General features: G+C 47.4%; 1 protein-coding gene and 1 pseudogene across 1 annotated transcript; one reads left to right on the top strand and one right to left on the bottom strand.

Annotated features, from left to right (window-relative positions):
* The first annotated feature begins 1,787 nt into the window (after positions 1-1,787).
* RTP1 (receptor transporter protein 1) lies at positions 1,788-4,388 on the top strand. Its single transcript, XM_061193291.1, has 2 exons — positions 1,788-2,059; positions 3,869-4,388. The coding sequence occupies exons 1-2, from the start codon at positions 1,788-1,790 to the stop codon at positions 4,386-4,388; spliced, it is 792 nt and encodes a 263-aa protein (XP_061049274.1).
* Positions 4,389-8,965: 4,577 nt separating this feature from the next.
* LOC133092995 (elongation factor 1-alpha 1-like) lies at positions 8,966-10,402 on the bottom strand (annotated as a pseudogene).
* Between the last annotated feature and the right edge of the window lie 5,052 nt (positions 10,403-15,454).

Genomic DNA, 15,454 nt, shown 5'->3' with positions numbered 1-15,454 from the left:
CTACTATGCAAATTAAAAATATGTTCACATAAAACATCAACACACATTTTGAAATGATACATATTAAATATATTAGAATAGCTACCTATGAGGATATAAGAGCATTCCAAAAAAAAACAAAAAGAACCCAGGCAAGTAATTCCAGAGCTCCTGCTTTTAATCACTAGAGACGCTGCCTCTTTTTTATCCCATTGCCAATCTGAATAAACTGAGGCTATAATAAAGGATGCTAAGGCATCAAGCATTCATGCAGAGGCAGGAGGAGAACTTGGAAGATAGTCTTCAGAATCAGATGGGAGATTTAGGCCCTTCTTTTTCATCCCTAAACTTCAGAATCTGTAGGCTGTCTACAAGTGAATACTGTTTGAAGAAGCTGCTCAGATTCTGCTAGCCACACCAGGCTTCTGCAGGGAGTAGAGTCAAGAGTGTGTTTTCCAACTGCAGGAAGCATCATCTCTGATGCCTGAAATGCAGGTCCATGAGCTTCAGCAATAAGTTTTACTCAAATAGGAAGCAAGAGTGTAACTGTGAGAGATTGAAAAAAATTAATGCTCCCAAATAGAAGGTTGCCTAAATAAGTTATGCCCAACCATATAAGAGCATATAGGCAGCCTCCAAGCTGGAATCATATTAATGACCTAGACCTAGAAAATGATCTAGAAAAATATTTGTGATATATTGTTATTTAAAAAATAGATCACAGTGTACTATGTAGAATGTGTGTGTATATATACACATACATGCATACACACATATATATATACACACATACATGTACAGAAAATAGCAGGCAGGGTGTGTACATCATAATATTAACAGTGACTATCTTGAGCATGGGTATTAGGAAGAGTCTTACTTTTGCTTTATTTTATCTATATTTTCCAAGTTTTCTATAATAAACCTGTATGACTTTTATAAAGGAAAAATAATTTATTAAAAAATAGCCAAAGAGGCACCAATAGTAAAGGTTGGTTTTCCCATGGATATTATGTTCCTCTTCTATAATCAAGTTGAAAGTTATCTTTTCTATTCCTTCCAGGCTGATGCAATGGCTCCCACCTTTGTGCACAGGTGGCTGCTCTTATACATGGCTGTCACAGCATGGATCCTATTGCATTCTGGTTACTGGGTACATACCCAGTTACAACCATCTGGCATATATAGAGCCTGGCACATGGGTATGTTTGACACAAATGAATTAATGAATCGGTAGGGGCTCAATAGCTTGGATTTGGCTACGAGCTCTGCCATTTATAAGCTAGGTGAGTCCCAGTCTCTTGATCTGTACAGTGGCAATAACAATTGTGGGTCAAGAGACCTCCAGTAGTTTTTGTAAATGCCAAAATGCTGGTCACAAGATGGGTGAGGGTGCAGAAAGAGGGTTTATTATTATTGCTGCATTTATTAACAGGTCTACATCTTCCCATCCCTTATTTCTCTTTGGCTCCCTAAGGCATCATGGTTACCATAGCAGCCAGTTGCTGATGATACCTCCAGGGGCAGCAAGGTAAAGCTGAGCCAGTTCCCAGGTCCTCGTTCATGCCCTTGGCAGGCCAGAGTGAGATGGTCTGAAGCTCAGCCTCCTTTCAGGCCCCCCACCCTGTCTAGGGTCACTTAGATCCACAAACCCTGCCTCTGCAGCCTCAGTTTGGGGGCCCTGAAACACCCCTTCAGAGACTCCCTCCTTCCCAACCTCTGTCTCTTGGCTCCCTGCCTGGTTGCCGTGGAAACAGGTTCCACTGCGGACAAAGGAGGGAGCTGGGTCCTGCTTCCTCCCGGTCCTACTGATGAGGATTTTTAGACCGTGGAGACTGCGCTGCCCTGCCTTGCACCTGCCCTCACTTCCCGTGTTCTCACTCAAGTGGAGCTTGCCCTCCCTCGCCACTGACAAGACCATGTGTAAAAGTGTGACCACAGGTGAATGGAAGAAAATCTTCTACGAGAAGATGGAGGAGGCAAAGCCGGCTGACAGCTGGGACCTCATCATCGATCCCAACCTCAAGCACAATGTGTTAGCCCCAGGCTGGAAGCAGTACCTGGAATTGCATGCCTCAGGAAGGTGAGTAGCCCAGGAAGTAGGGACCCTGCAGGCAGCCCCTGGGACACCTTCTAAGAAAAGACAGAAACATGGGGAACCCAGGTGCTAGGGGTCAGTCTCGCTGTTGGCCCAGTGCAGACTGGGAGGCAGAGAAAGAGTAGCTACTGGGAGTTGGGACACCTAAGTTTGATTCCAGCTCTTCCACTGAGCACCTGGTAACTTTCCCTCTCTGAGTCATAGTCTCCCCTTCTGGAGAAAGAGGTGGAATATATTTATTAGTTCTAAACGCTGGTATTTTACATATTTTTATATTTTAATAACCTCTTAACACAATTGAAAGCCAAGAGAAGGGGGGGCTTGTGGGTCAAGAGACCTATGTTCTGGTCCTGGAACAGTTCAGTTTCAATCTATTTAATTCAGCTTGACATAATATAAAATATTGAACACCTGAGGTGTGCTGGAAACTAGCTCTACTCTTTATGACCTTTGAGAAATTCAGCTTCCTTCTTGGACCTCACTTTCCCCACTTGTGGAAGGAGGGGTTAGCATAGATCCTTGCCTCTTGGTTCATGACCAGCATCAGCAGCATCACCTGGAACTTGTTAAAGATGCAGAATCTTGGGCCCCATTCTAGACCTGCTGAATCGGAATCTGCATTTCAGCAAGGTCTCTAGGTGATTCATATGCACAGTAATGTCTGAGATGACTTTCCAGCACTCTTGTCCGTGGGTGGATTATGTAAAGACTTACCTCTGGGACATAAGATTCAGAGGCTGAGTGGTGCAGCCTGGGGGTCAGAAGCAAGGGCTTCCTTCCTTCCCTAGTTCAATTCATTCAATTCAAGAAACATCTACTGGGCCCCTGTTAGGTGTTGAATACTGGCTCTGCCTCTAACTCACTGTGTATACAGCTTTCTTACTCTCTTTGCCTCAGAGTAAAACAAAGGGTTAAGTAGGTGATTTCTAAGGTCCCTCCAGTTTTGACATTTTCCATTCCAAGTTTTGTAGTCTAGTTTGGGAGAGGGGAAACAGTCCCCAAAGGGTGTGAGTAAATGAGAAGAGATGAGAATGGAAATGTGGAACCCCTTAACCAGCTGATGGGAGGGATGCAAAGGACTGGGCACTCACTGTCAGGGCCCAGGAGCTTCTCAAAGACCTGGAAGGCATGTGGGGCTGAGTGGGGAGGGCTTGTGCATCCTCCCGACCTGGCTGATGACCTGAGAGCCCCAGCTGGCCCCAGTTAGCTCACTCTGGGTGTGAACTGCCTCCACTTCCAGGCCTTCAGATACATTAATCCTGCCACCGGCCCAGAGGCTGAGAATTGATAACGGTGTCATTTTCTCTGGATTTGGGTCTAGCCAGTTCATAGTCAGTGTTGACAGGTAAGAGTGTGTGGATGCAGCTTGCGTTTTCTCTGTGGTGCGGGCCATCCCTGCTATCAGACTCAAAGGATATTTGAGCAGGGAGGACTCTTTTAGTGCTACGTGCGCATTTTACAGATGAGGAAAAGTGCCCAGAGCCAAAGGCTCAAAGGCAAGGCCTGAGGGCGTTGAAATGGAGGGCACGGAGGCTTCTGCAGAGCACAGAGGGGGGCCCAGTGATGGCAGAGCGCTGCTGGATGCCAGCTGCCTCCTGAGGCCCTACTCTGCTCCTAGCAGAGCACACAAGGGGGCGGGCTGGGAAGCCGCCTGGGGAAAGCTAATGAACCCAGGGGGCCGTAAACACAACACCTCTACCTCCAGGCTCTGCCTACTGCCCCTTACCTCCTTCCTGGATCTGTTTCCACCGCCTCCACTCCGTCCTCTCCTCCTGCCTCTCCTCGTCTCCACAGGTTCCACTGCTCCTGGTGCTGGCACACCTGGCAGTCGCCCCATGTGGTCATCCTCTTCCACATGCACCTGGACCGCGCCCAGCGGGCGGGCTCGGTGCGCATGCGCGTCTTCAAGCAGCTGTGCTACGAGTGCGGCGCGGCGCGGCTGGACGAGTGGAGCATGCTGGAGGAGAACATCGAGAGCCTGGTGGACAACCTCATCACCAGCCTGCGCGAGCAGTGCTACGGGGAGCGCGGCGGCCAGTACCGCATCCACGTGGCCAGCCGCCAAGACAACCGGCGGCACCGCGGCGAGTTCTGCGAGGCCTGCCAGGAGGGCATCGTGCACTGGAAGCCCAGCGAGAAGCTGCTGGAGGAGGAGGCGACAACCTACACCTTCTCCCGGGCTCCCAGCCCCACCAAGTCGCGGGCCGAGGCGGGTTCTGGCTGCAATTTCTGCTCCATCCCCTGGTGCTTGTTTTGGGCCACGGTCCTGCTGCTGATCATCTACCTGCAGTTCTCCTTCCACAGCTCCGTCTAAGATTCCCTTGTTGGGCCCAGGCGGATGCTAGGGGCCCAAGGCCTGAGAGGCCAGCCAACTGGTGGGAGGGGGTGAAGAGAGACCTGGGTTGGGAGTGGGGATAAGTTCTAGCGCCGGTGCCACCACTGACTCAGTGGGGACCCAGGACAAATCACCCTGCTTTTCCATCTATAAAAGTAAGGGTTTGGGCTAGATCATTGGCTTTTCAAAGTGAGGCCCAGGACCCCAACGTTCTGCATCGGTGCCTCGGGGCTTTTGGATTTGGAAGGGGTGACCGAGTGGGTTTGCCATCGTGGTCAAACCGCCCATCCCCAACTCCTACCTCCTCCTCTAGAGCAGCTCCACATTAGATGGAGTTTATTTAAGAGTTTTGTATGAAAAAGGTCCAACTGCGTTTAAAAAGTTTGAAAATTACAGGACTAGGTGTGATCTCAAGGGGCCTTTCCACAGCAATGAGCTCCTCCTTGCTTTCTCATTAACCCAGCCCTACCCCTCATTATTGCCCACATCTGGAGCTGCAGCCTTACGTTAGCCTCTGCCTAGTGTGTGAGTCTCATCCATAGCTCCCTCTCCATGCACACAGCAGAGGTTCCTCTTGAAGGGAGAGAGGTGGAGGCACTAGGCTGCCCCTTTGTTCCTGGGTACGCGGGGTCCCTTGCTTCTGTTTTCCACCCTCCCAGTTTCCGGCTTCCTTCCACTCAGGGTGGATTCTGGGGCCTGTCTGGTGCAGAGATGGTGCTTGGGGTGGAGTGCCATAGAGCTAGTCTTCCCACCCACTGCATATGAACCATCAGAGACTTTAGGAGAGGTTCAGAAGGTAGAATGTTAGAAGAAAAGCACAAAATCCCTAGGAAACAAATATAATGACTCTCCATTATAATGAAGAGTCTTCAGAGTTCAGGGACCAAGTCAGACTGATTCTCAGTGGTTCTGATGGTCAGAATACAGGAAGAGGGGCCTGGCTTCTTGGGCTATTTGTTGAAACCCTTGTTGAGAGGCTTTCCCATATGAGCCAGGCATGGGCCCTCTCACCAAAGATCAGCTGTCCACCTAGAACCACAGGGATGGGGGGCCATTAGTAACAGAGGGAGCATGAAAGATGTGAAGTGTTTTGCCCTAGAGAAGTGCATAGATATGTGGGAGAATCCTAATCGCCTTCAAATGGGATGCCATATGGTTTAGAAAGGGAGGAGAGGAGACTTTCTGATGGTAGGGGTACAGAGTGTGATTTGGGGAGGGGAGGCAGAAAGCAGGAAGTGGGACGCCACCCTGTACTTTTGAGGGTCCTCGTTCACCTCACCTTTGTTAATAACTTGACTCCTCCTCCTTCCCTCACTGCTCTCCTTTCTAATGGAAAGTCACCACCCACCGTCTGTAGTGGTGGAGGGAGGAGGGCCACTTATATAAAGACAGGGTACTTTAATAAAGATGGGATTTCTTCAATCAGGCTTAGTAGTCATTACTGTGTGCTTGAGATTCACCAGTGTCCCTGATCTGTAATGGGCTGTTGGACACCCCTCCCATCCCCTCTCTCCCCTTTCTGGGGTCCCCATATAAAGCTTGATCTAGCTCCAGCTTCAAGGTCTGGGCCAACCGTGTACATAGTCAGGAGGGATTCAGGCAGCCCTTGGTCAGCCATCCAGGGGACTCAGCATAAGATTAGTCTTACTCTTGCCCTTGCTCTGATTCTAGTAACTGGCTGGTGACTTCCTTTGCGTCACGTACAGAAGTATTCATTCCTTTATCCAGGAGGCATATCCTGAGTGCCTCCTCTCTGGCAAGGCCTGATTTGGGTGCTGGGATCCAGTGGGCACTAAGGGGTAGGCCGTGTCTCTCAGAGATCTCTGCTTAGTGCAGATATTCTCAGCCTTGGCTGTACTTTAGAAATCCTGGGGAGCCTTTAAAGAAATGTGAGTGCCCAGCCACCACCTCAGACCAGCAGAATCAGAATTTCTGGGTGTGGGGCCTGAGCATCTGAAATTAGAATGAGACCCCCAGGTGATCCACCTGAGCTACCTGGTGTAATGCCTCCTAACTGAGGAATAGGCTTCCTTCTGCAGCCGGGCTTATAATAATGAGCCCAGAGATCTTCCTTGATGACCTGCCTTGGATTCTCTAGGACTTGGGCACAGCTTCCCACTCACTCCCTGGGGACTTGACCCTCCCTCAAACCTCCCTGCTCCTGCCTGACCGCCTGCTGCATGGCTTTATCCTGCTCTGAGAATCTCCAATTTTGAGCTCCGCCACCCTTGCCAGATGCTTATCAAGCTTGGTTGTAATTACTCGTCTGTAGCTATACTCCCTGCTAGAGTGTGATCACGGCTTGGAATTGACTTACTCCAGTCCCTACTGCCAGGTAGTGGTAGAGCAAGGGTCCAACCCTCGACTGGGTTTACTCCAGAACTCTTTCCTGAAGCATTAAGCCTCTTCCTGCTCTGTAGGAAGATGTCTACAATCTACAAACACTTCCTCCGTCTCCCTTATTGTCCCTTATACTTGCTAGGCTTGCTCACAGCTTAGCCCTTGTCTTGGCAAAGGCTTCTGTAGGGCAGTTCTTTCTTTGCACACATGGCCACATGCCACATGATGAACTTGTTAGATGTACCCTAGGTTTTATAAATAAACTCCTCAGGGACATTCCAGGATCCCAGGCCTCTCCCACTGGTGCTTCTGTGCATTGGTCTTGACTTTCAAGCCAGGAGGAGACCTACGGGCACTGAATTGGTGTTCCAGAGGCTGCAATCCTTAGTGTAGGGTCAGCAAGAAGTGCTGCCTTGATCACTTCCTTCAAACTCAGCAGGACGGAGGAACAGCCCAATGGGAGAACTCTTCTTGGGGCTCAGGAGTCCTGCAAATCCAGAAGATCACCCACTAAGGATGATTTGCTGTGAGACAGATTAGAGATGTCTTGATTGAGTGCCCTTATATTATGGAGAAGAAACTGAAGTACTAGAGAAAGTACGAAAGTTGAGCTGCACTGTACAGCGTGGAGTAAGGCAAGATCATGAAATCTGGGGTTAAGAAAGACTTGAGTCCTAGTTCTGCTACTTACTAGCTGTATTGCCTTAGGAAAATTAGCTAAGCTCCTTGAGCCCCCGTTTTCCTCCTCGTTGAAATGGGAATAATCGATCTGCCACGGACAGCTATTGTAAGGAATAAATAATACACTATCTGTGACGTTCCAGATACAAAGCCCATATTCATTCTCTTCTTTCTGATGAGATTGAATGGTCATCCTCTTCTTTCTTCTCCTTTTCCTTTCAATTGGCAGCCTCCCCTTTGAGTCCTGAAGGGCTTTCTCTTTGTGATTTCAGTTCTGTTGGTAAATACTTTAGGAAAAAAATTGAAGGCAAGGGTTAACTTCCCAGCCCAAGAGTTAGAACTAGTTTATTTTAATATATGTAGCATCGTTTCTTTTCTTCTCCTCATATATCTTGCAAAACAATGACTTCATTTTCCCAGCAGCATGGTAGCCACATTTCATTCTTCAAAGATAGCTATTTAAAAAATCTCCCCAAACAGAAAACATCAGTGATTTCTGGGCTCCATTCCCATTGGCTGAAATACCCCAGAAGGAATTTAGTTCTTTTCCAAGTCCCATTCTGGTTCTCTGCAGGACTCCCAGCTAAGAAATTTCCTTTGGGATCATTTTCGGCATTGCGTGGGTACTGCCACATGCATCAGGGAAGTGAAATCCGCCTGCTGTATGGCTCTTTTGTGACAGGGCCTTGTGAGGGCTGGTGGGTTGGTGGTTGTGGTATAGAAATCTCATTGGCCTGAGGGCTGGAAACCTGGGTTTCAGCCCTGGCTTAGCCAATATCCAGGCATGTAGGTTGCTGACCTTGGATGATCTAGTCTTTCCCTTCCCCTGGGTCTCAGTTTCTTCATTTGTAAAGCAAAGAGGTAAGGTGAACTGAAGGCTCCCTGCTAGCTCTGACGTTGCTCAAAAACTGCTGCTTAGGGCTTTCCTGGTGGCGCAGTGGTTGAGAGTCTGCCTGCCAATGCAGGGGACACAGGTTCGAGCCCTGGTCTGGGGAGATCCCACATGCCGCGGAGCAACTGGGCCCGTGAGCCACAGCTACTGAGCCTGCGCGTCTGGAGCCTGTGCTCCGCAACGAGAGAGGCCGCGATAGTGAGAGGCCCGCGCACCGCGATGAAGAGTGGCCCCCGCTCGCCGCAACTAGAGAAAGCCCTCGCACAGAAACGAAGACCCAACACAGCCAAAAATAAATAAATAAATAAATAGAAATAACAAGTAGTTAACATTGTATATATAAAAAACAAACAAATAAAAACAAAAAAACCTGCTGCTTAGACTTTTTTTTTTTCCTCATTAAACTTTTTTAATGGGTCTCAAATTCTGTGACAGATTTTTGGTCAAGTTGTTTCCATTAAAAAGTACTGATTTTAAAAACTAATACCTTAAAACTGCCACACACAAAACAAATGGTCCACAAAACATTCTCCTTTCCTTCTGAAGGTTTTACCATGCATTGTTATCATTAACCAGTCTTTTGCTATTAAACTTAAATGGCCAATTGAGACAAACAGTTCTGAGACTGTTCTTCCACCACTGATTAAGACTGGGGTGGCAGGTATTGGGGATAATAGTCATTTAGCCTCTGAGCTTTCTGGGAAGACTTGGTGACCTTGCCAGCTCCAGCTGCCGTCTTGTCCACTGCTTTGATGACACCCACAGCAACCGTCTGTCTCATGTCACGAACAGCAAAGCGGCCCAGAGGAGGATAGTCAGAGAAGCTCTCAACACACATGGGTTTGCCAGGAACCATATCAACGATGGCAGTATTACCAGATTTCAAGAATTTGGGGCCAGCTTCCAGCTTTTTCCCAGAACGATGATCAATCTTCTCCTTCAGCTCAGCAAACTTGCAAGCAATGTGAGCTGTGTGACAATCCAGCACAGGTGCATATCCAGCACTGATTTGGCCTGGATGGTTCAAGATAATCACCTGAGCTGTGAAGCCAGCTGCTTCCATCGGTGGGTCATTTTTGCTGTCACCAGCCGCATTGCCACAGTGAACATCTTTGACAGACACATTCTTGACATTGAAGCCCACATTGTCCCCAGGAAGGGCTTCACTCAAAGCTTCATGGTGCATTTCAACAGACTTCACTTCAGTTGTCACATTGACTGGGGCAAAGGTGACCACCATGCCAGGTTTGAGAACACCAGTCTCCACTCAACCCACAGGGCCAGTGCCAATACCACCAAATTTGTAGATGTCCTGGAGGGGCAAACGCTAGGGCTTGTCAGTTGGGCGAGTTGGTGGCAGGATGCAACCCAGAGCTTCAAGCAGTGTGGTTCCACTGGCATTGCCATATTTTCAGGTGACTTTCCATCCCTTGAACCACGGCATGTTAGCACTTGGCTCCAGCATGTTGTCACCATTCCAGCCAGAAATTGGCACAAATGCTACTGTGTCGGGGTTGTAGCCAATTTTCTTAATGGAGGCACTGACTTCCTTAACAATTTCCTCGTATCTCTTCTGGCTGTAGGGTGGCTCAGTGGAATCCATTTTGTTAACTCCAACAGTTAGTTGTTTCACACCCAGAGTGTAGACCAGAAGGGCATGCTCACGGGTCTGCCCATTCTTGGAAATACCAGCTTAAAATTCACCCACACCAGCAGCAACAATCAAGACAGCACAGTCAGCCTGGCATGTACCTGTAATCATGTTTTTGATGAAGTCTCTGTGTCCTGGGGCATCAATGATGGTCACATAGTACCTGCTGGTCTCGAATTTCCATAGGGAGATATCAATGGTGATACCACGCTCGCGTTCATCTTTCAGTTTGTCCAAGACCCAGGCATACTTGAAGGAGCCCTTTCCCATCACGGCAGCCTCCTTCTCGAACTTTTCAATGGTTCTCTTGTCGATCCCACCACATTGGTAGATCAGATGGTCAGTAGTGGTAGACTTCCCCGAATCTATGTGTCCAAAGACAATGATGTTGTTGTGGGTCTCCTCCTTTCCCATTTTTGCTTAGGTTTAGTGGTGGTTTTCACGACACCTGTGTCCTGGCGGCAAACCCGTTGCCAAAAATCTGCTAAGCCTTATTTTGTCCTCGGGCATTTGGGATAGTGCCCTGACCCTGACCCCTCTAATAGGCCATCTAGTTGTTACACCAAGATTTCAGTCTGCCTAGGTCAGCTTGGGGTTGGACCTTCTTATCTGAATGTCCATAGCATCTTCCTTTCCTTTCCTTTCTGGAGCAAATTGATTTATACATCTTACTCTGACTCAACCTCTCTCTAAAGGTATTCACATTTTGAAAGGCAGTTATCTTGAGAGGTGTCCCCTTATACAAGGACTTGGGTGGTAGCGTTGGAATTTCAGTCTGTGTCTTATCCCTTCACTTCTAAGCCCAATAATTCTTCACTCCCATCTTAATAGGCTTACAGTATTATTTTGAGGACATAATAAGATATTCCCTATTTTCAAGATTTATTCACTCAACAAATGTTTATTGAGTACATATTATGTGCCAGGCATTGTTCTAGGCGCTAGAGATATAATGGAGAGTAAAGTGACTAAATCACTGACCTTATGGATAGTAGAAAAACTAGACAGCAAACAATATAAGTAAGCTGTCTGGTATACTAGATAGTGTTAAGTACTAAGGAGAAGAATAAAGTAGGCAAGGGGGACAGGAAGGGCAGGGGATGGAGTTACAATTTTAGATGAGGTAGCTAGGGAAGGTCTCACTAAGAAGGTGACATTTGAAAAAAGATGAAGGAACTGAGTAAGGCAAAGGGCATGTGCAAAAGCCCTGAGGTAGGAGCAGCCTGGAATGTTGAACCATGAGGAGGCCAATGTGGCTGGAATGCAGTTCAGGTTTAGTAGTCATTACTAAGTGTGAATGGGGGTCAGAGCATATAAGCCATAGGTCATTATGAGGACATTGGTTGTTGATTTAAATGAGACAAGAAGCCATTAGAGGGTTTGAGCAGTGGGGTGATGTAATCTAATTTAGTGTCACTGTGTTTAGAATGTCCATAGAGGGACAAGAATGAAAGAGGAAAGATTAGCTAGGAGGTTCCTGCAGCAATTCAGCAAAGAGGGGATAGTGCCTGTTCCTGGGTGGGGACCTGTACCAGGGTGGTAGCAACTGGGATTGAATCTGGCTGTATTTTAAAGTAGAGCTGAGGGGGTTTGTTGATGACTCAGATGTGTGGTGTGTGAGAAAGAGGAATCAAACACGCCCCAAGATTTTTGGTCAGGTCAACTGGAAGAGTGGAGTTACCGCTTTCTGAGATGGGGTTGGCTGTGTAAGGAACAGACGTGGGGGCCATAACAGGAGCTTCATTGTGGACACGTGAAGTCTGAGATGCTTTTTGGGCATCCTGTTAGACACTGAACATGAGAAATGCCAAGGCAGTTGAATATTCATACCTGTGGTTCAGAGGAGAGGACCAAGCTGGAGATGCAAGTGAAGCCATTAGCATTTCAATGATGTTAAATGTCATGAGATTAGATGAGATTACTCAGGGGGTGAGTGTAGAGAGTACAGACAGGAGGCCGGAGGACTGATCCCTGGGACTCGCCATGTATAGAGGTTGGAAAGAAGGAGAAACTCGAGGGGGACTGTGGAAACTGAGCAGAGAGCATGATCCACTTGAGCATTCAGAACCATTAGGCAGCAGAGCTGGGGCTGGAGCCCACGTCTTCAGGGTCAGGGTTCAGAACTCTTTCCACGCATCCAAAGCACCTTCTCTCTCATGGCACCAACTTACTCCTTGAATTGGAATCCTGTCCACGTCCCCTGCGTCCCCTGTTGTTTCATCAGGTCTGAGCAGGACGTGGATTTGTATCTTGTTTGTTTTGTTTTGTTTTGTATGTTTAAAGTATTTTGTAATGATGAAATACACTGAAATAAAAAGACTTAATGGGAGGCCTAGACCGCCAATATGGATTTGGGCCTTGGACAGGCAAACTCAGAGCAAAGGGAGCTGTTGTTGGAATTGTTTAAAGGAAGGATTCTGTTGTCTGGGATCCTGTTGGCAAATCTGGGCCACATGGGAGCGTTTAGTGGGCGTGGATTAAATAAGCTGGATAGTCCCAGGAGATGGGCAAGATGGAATAATGTCACAGGATAAACAGCTGAATGGGAGGTGAGAGTCCTCACTTTTAAAATAGGTCAGCATCACCTAAGACCTTGGGCCTGGACTGCATCTACGCTGTACCCTTTGGATCCCCGGGGCTTGCTCTGTTTGGTGCTGGCCTGTTGGCATGTTACTTTGCAGAGACTTCCCCTGGGACTGGAGGATGTTGGAGGGTAAGATCTGTTCCCACCCACACTAATCTGTTCATCATCCTGCACGCTCGCCCTGGGCAACACCCAGGCTCGACACATCTTCCCCTGTCTTAACACTGTCTTATCCTAACACCCCACTTCTCAGAGAGGCCTCCCTAGGAGCCTTTGCCTAAATATTAGCAGGGTCCCGGCTCCTTTTCCTGTGATCAGAAGCTCACTGCTGGGAATTGAGCCTGTGTTTTGCATACAAAAGACATTTTCCTTATCTTCTTGAAAAAAGGCCAACACATACCAGACGCAGGAGGTGGTCACAAAGGCCCTGATTGTCTCTTTCCCTCAAGTTCAGAGAATGCCCTGGCTTCCTTTCTGGAGAGAGCACCGGTGCCAGAAAGTCCAGGGATCTGAAAACAGTTACTGCCTTCAGGTTTTGGTCCCTGCCCTTTTCCCCCTCTACTCTCTACTAATTCACCCTCAAATGTGAACAGAGGTTTGAATCTCTTCAAAGGGGCTCTTCTAGGCCCAGCCCTAGGTTCTCAGAGCCCCTGGAAGCCAATTCCTATCCTCCCTCTCCTCGGGCCTGCCATTGTTCAGGACCAGAGGGTGCCTCACTTGTTGTTGGGAAGCCATATTGAGTCTCCCTACCTTTAGGCTCTTCTCCCGCCGTTTACTCTCTGCACTAAAGCCTGATTTGGAAGGTAAAGCTCATCACGTCTCTCCTTGGTCTAAAACCCTCAAGTGTCTCCCCATTCCCAAAACCACGCTGAGCATCCCAGGTCAGTACTTCCTGATGCTCTTCTTTTTTCTCCCAATTTCTCTGGCTCTCCAGGGACACCAAGTCACTCAGTTTCCCCCAAACACCCTATCATACCCCTGCTTTCTCACATGCTATTGCGCATGCCTGGGATGCTTTCCCCTTCTTCAGTTTACCACTGCAAAGTAAAAGAGCATTGTTCTTGCCAGGAAGACACTAATGCAGAAATGTCTTAGCGACGGCGTTGCTGCTGAGTCGCAGAAAACTCCTGGATCTAGGGCTAGAGCAGCAGGGTGTCTGCCTCTCCTCCGCCTCTCACCAGAAGGATGACCTGGGTCAAAAAACCCAAGCTTGGGAAATAAAGGCTCCCAGCATTCTTCAGGGGTCACACATGAGCAGGACAGCCTGGAAACGTGCATCTCAAACTGGGTGCACGTTAGAATCACCTGGGGGAATTTTAACTACCACCCCCAAGCCCCCAGTGCTCAGCCTTACTCCAGACTGATTATATCTGAGTCTCTGGAGGGTGTGAACCAGACATCAGTATTTTTTTAAGGTGGTTAAAAAATTTTAAACCAGGAGTTTCCTGTGTGCTGCCTAGTTCAAGAACCACTGGTATAGAACCAGTGGAGCGAGAGCCTGGGCTCCAGAGTCCATCAGAACTGGTTTCAAATTCCAGTGCCCCTAATCTCCTAGCTGCAAGATCTTAGGTCACATTGTTTTAAATACAAACTTTTAATTTTAGAATACTTTTAGATTTTTAGAAGAGTTGTGAAGATGATAGAGAAAGTTCCAATATACGCTTCACCAGTTTCCCCTGTTATTAACATCCCATGTTAGTATGGTGCATTTGTCACAATTAATAAACCGGTATTGATATATTATTCTTAACTATTCAGATTTCCTTAGTTTTTACCTAATGTCCTTTTTCTGTCCCAGGATGTCATCTAAAGATGTCTTCTTAGGCTCTGTATTAGTTTCCATAAAGGGCTGCCATAACAAAGCACCTCAAACTGGGTGGCTTAAAACAACAGAAATGTATCGTCTCACAGTTGGCAGGGCTATGCTCTCCCTGAAACCTGTAGGGGATAATCCTTCCTTGTCTGTTCCTAGCTTCTGCTAGTTTGCTGAAACTAGCATTCCTTGGCATTCCTTGGCATTCCTTGGCTTGCCGCTGTGGGATTTCAATCTCAGCCCCCATCGTCACATTGTGTTCTGCACTCATGTGTCTGTTTCTCTGTGTCTCATCTTCTCTTAAGGACACCAGTCGTCACCTACTCCAGTATGACCTTGTTTTAACTAATTACATCTGCAAGGCCCCTATTTCCAAATAAGGTCCTGTTTGGAGGTACTGAGGGTTAGGACCTCAGCATATCTTTTGAGGGATACAGTTCCACCTATTACAGGTTCCTCTTGGCTGAGACAGTTTCTCAGACTTTCTTTGTTTTTGATGATCTCCAAAGTTCTGAGGAGTGTTGGTCAAGTATTGTGTAAAATATCCCACAGTTGGGAGTTTTCTGATATGTTTCTCAGGATTAGAGTGGGCTTATGAGATCTGGGGAGGTAGAACACAGAGGTGCAGCAACATTTTCATCACAGCATATCAAGGTCACAAACTAGCAGTGTGACTCATCTCTGTTGATATTAACTGTGCTCGTGTGGCTGAGGCAACGTTTTGTCAGGCTTCTCCTCTATAAAGTGGCTCTCCCCTCACCCCATTTCCATATTGTACTCTTTAGAAAGAGGTCACTATATGCAGCCCACACTTAAGGGATGGGGAGCTATGTTCCACCTCCTTTAGGGCAAAGTATTTACATAAATTATTTTTTATTCTCCTCTATTTTTTTATTCAATTATTTATTCATATAAGTATATATTTACGGGTATTTATTTTATACTTTGAGTTATAATCCAATAATATTTTGCTGCTCAAATTATACCAGCTTTTACCATTGGAGCTCTTCCTGTTGGTTCCTGTGTCACACACCCCCATCATTGTGTGACTTACTTAATTTCTGGTACCAGATACTTTTGTATC

This window comes from Eubalaena glacialis, chromosome 6 (assembly GCF_028564815.1).
Source record: "Eubalaena glacialis isolate mEubGla1 chromosome 6, mEubGla1.1.hap2.+ XY, whole genome shotgun sequence".
Classification (NCBI taxonomy): Eukaryota; Metazoa; Chordata; class Mammalia; order Artiodactyla; family Balaenidae; genus Eubalaena; species Eubalaena glacialis.
The sequence above is the reverse complement of the archived record's forward strand: the minus strand, read 5'-3'. Positions and strand labels throughout refer to the sequence as shown.

Bases quoted from the DNA above. Each gene is read 5' to 3' on its own strand.
- RTP1 (XM_061193291.1), top strand. From the start codon at position 1,788: ATGAGGATTTTTAGACCGTGGAGACTGCGCTGCCCTGCCTTGCACCTG. The intron at 2,060-3,868 runs GTGAGTAGCCCA...TCGTCTCCACAG, and splicing joins GAATTGCATGCCTCAGGAAG to GTTCCACTGCTCCTGGTGCT.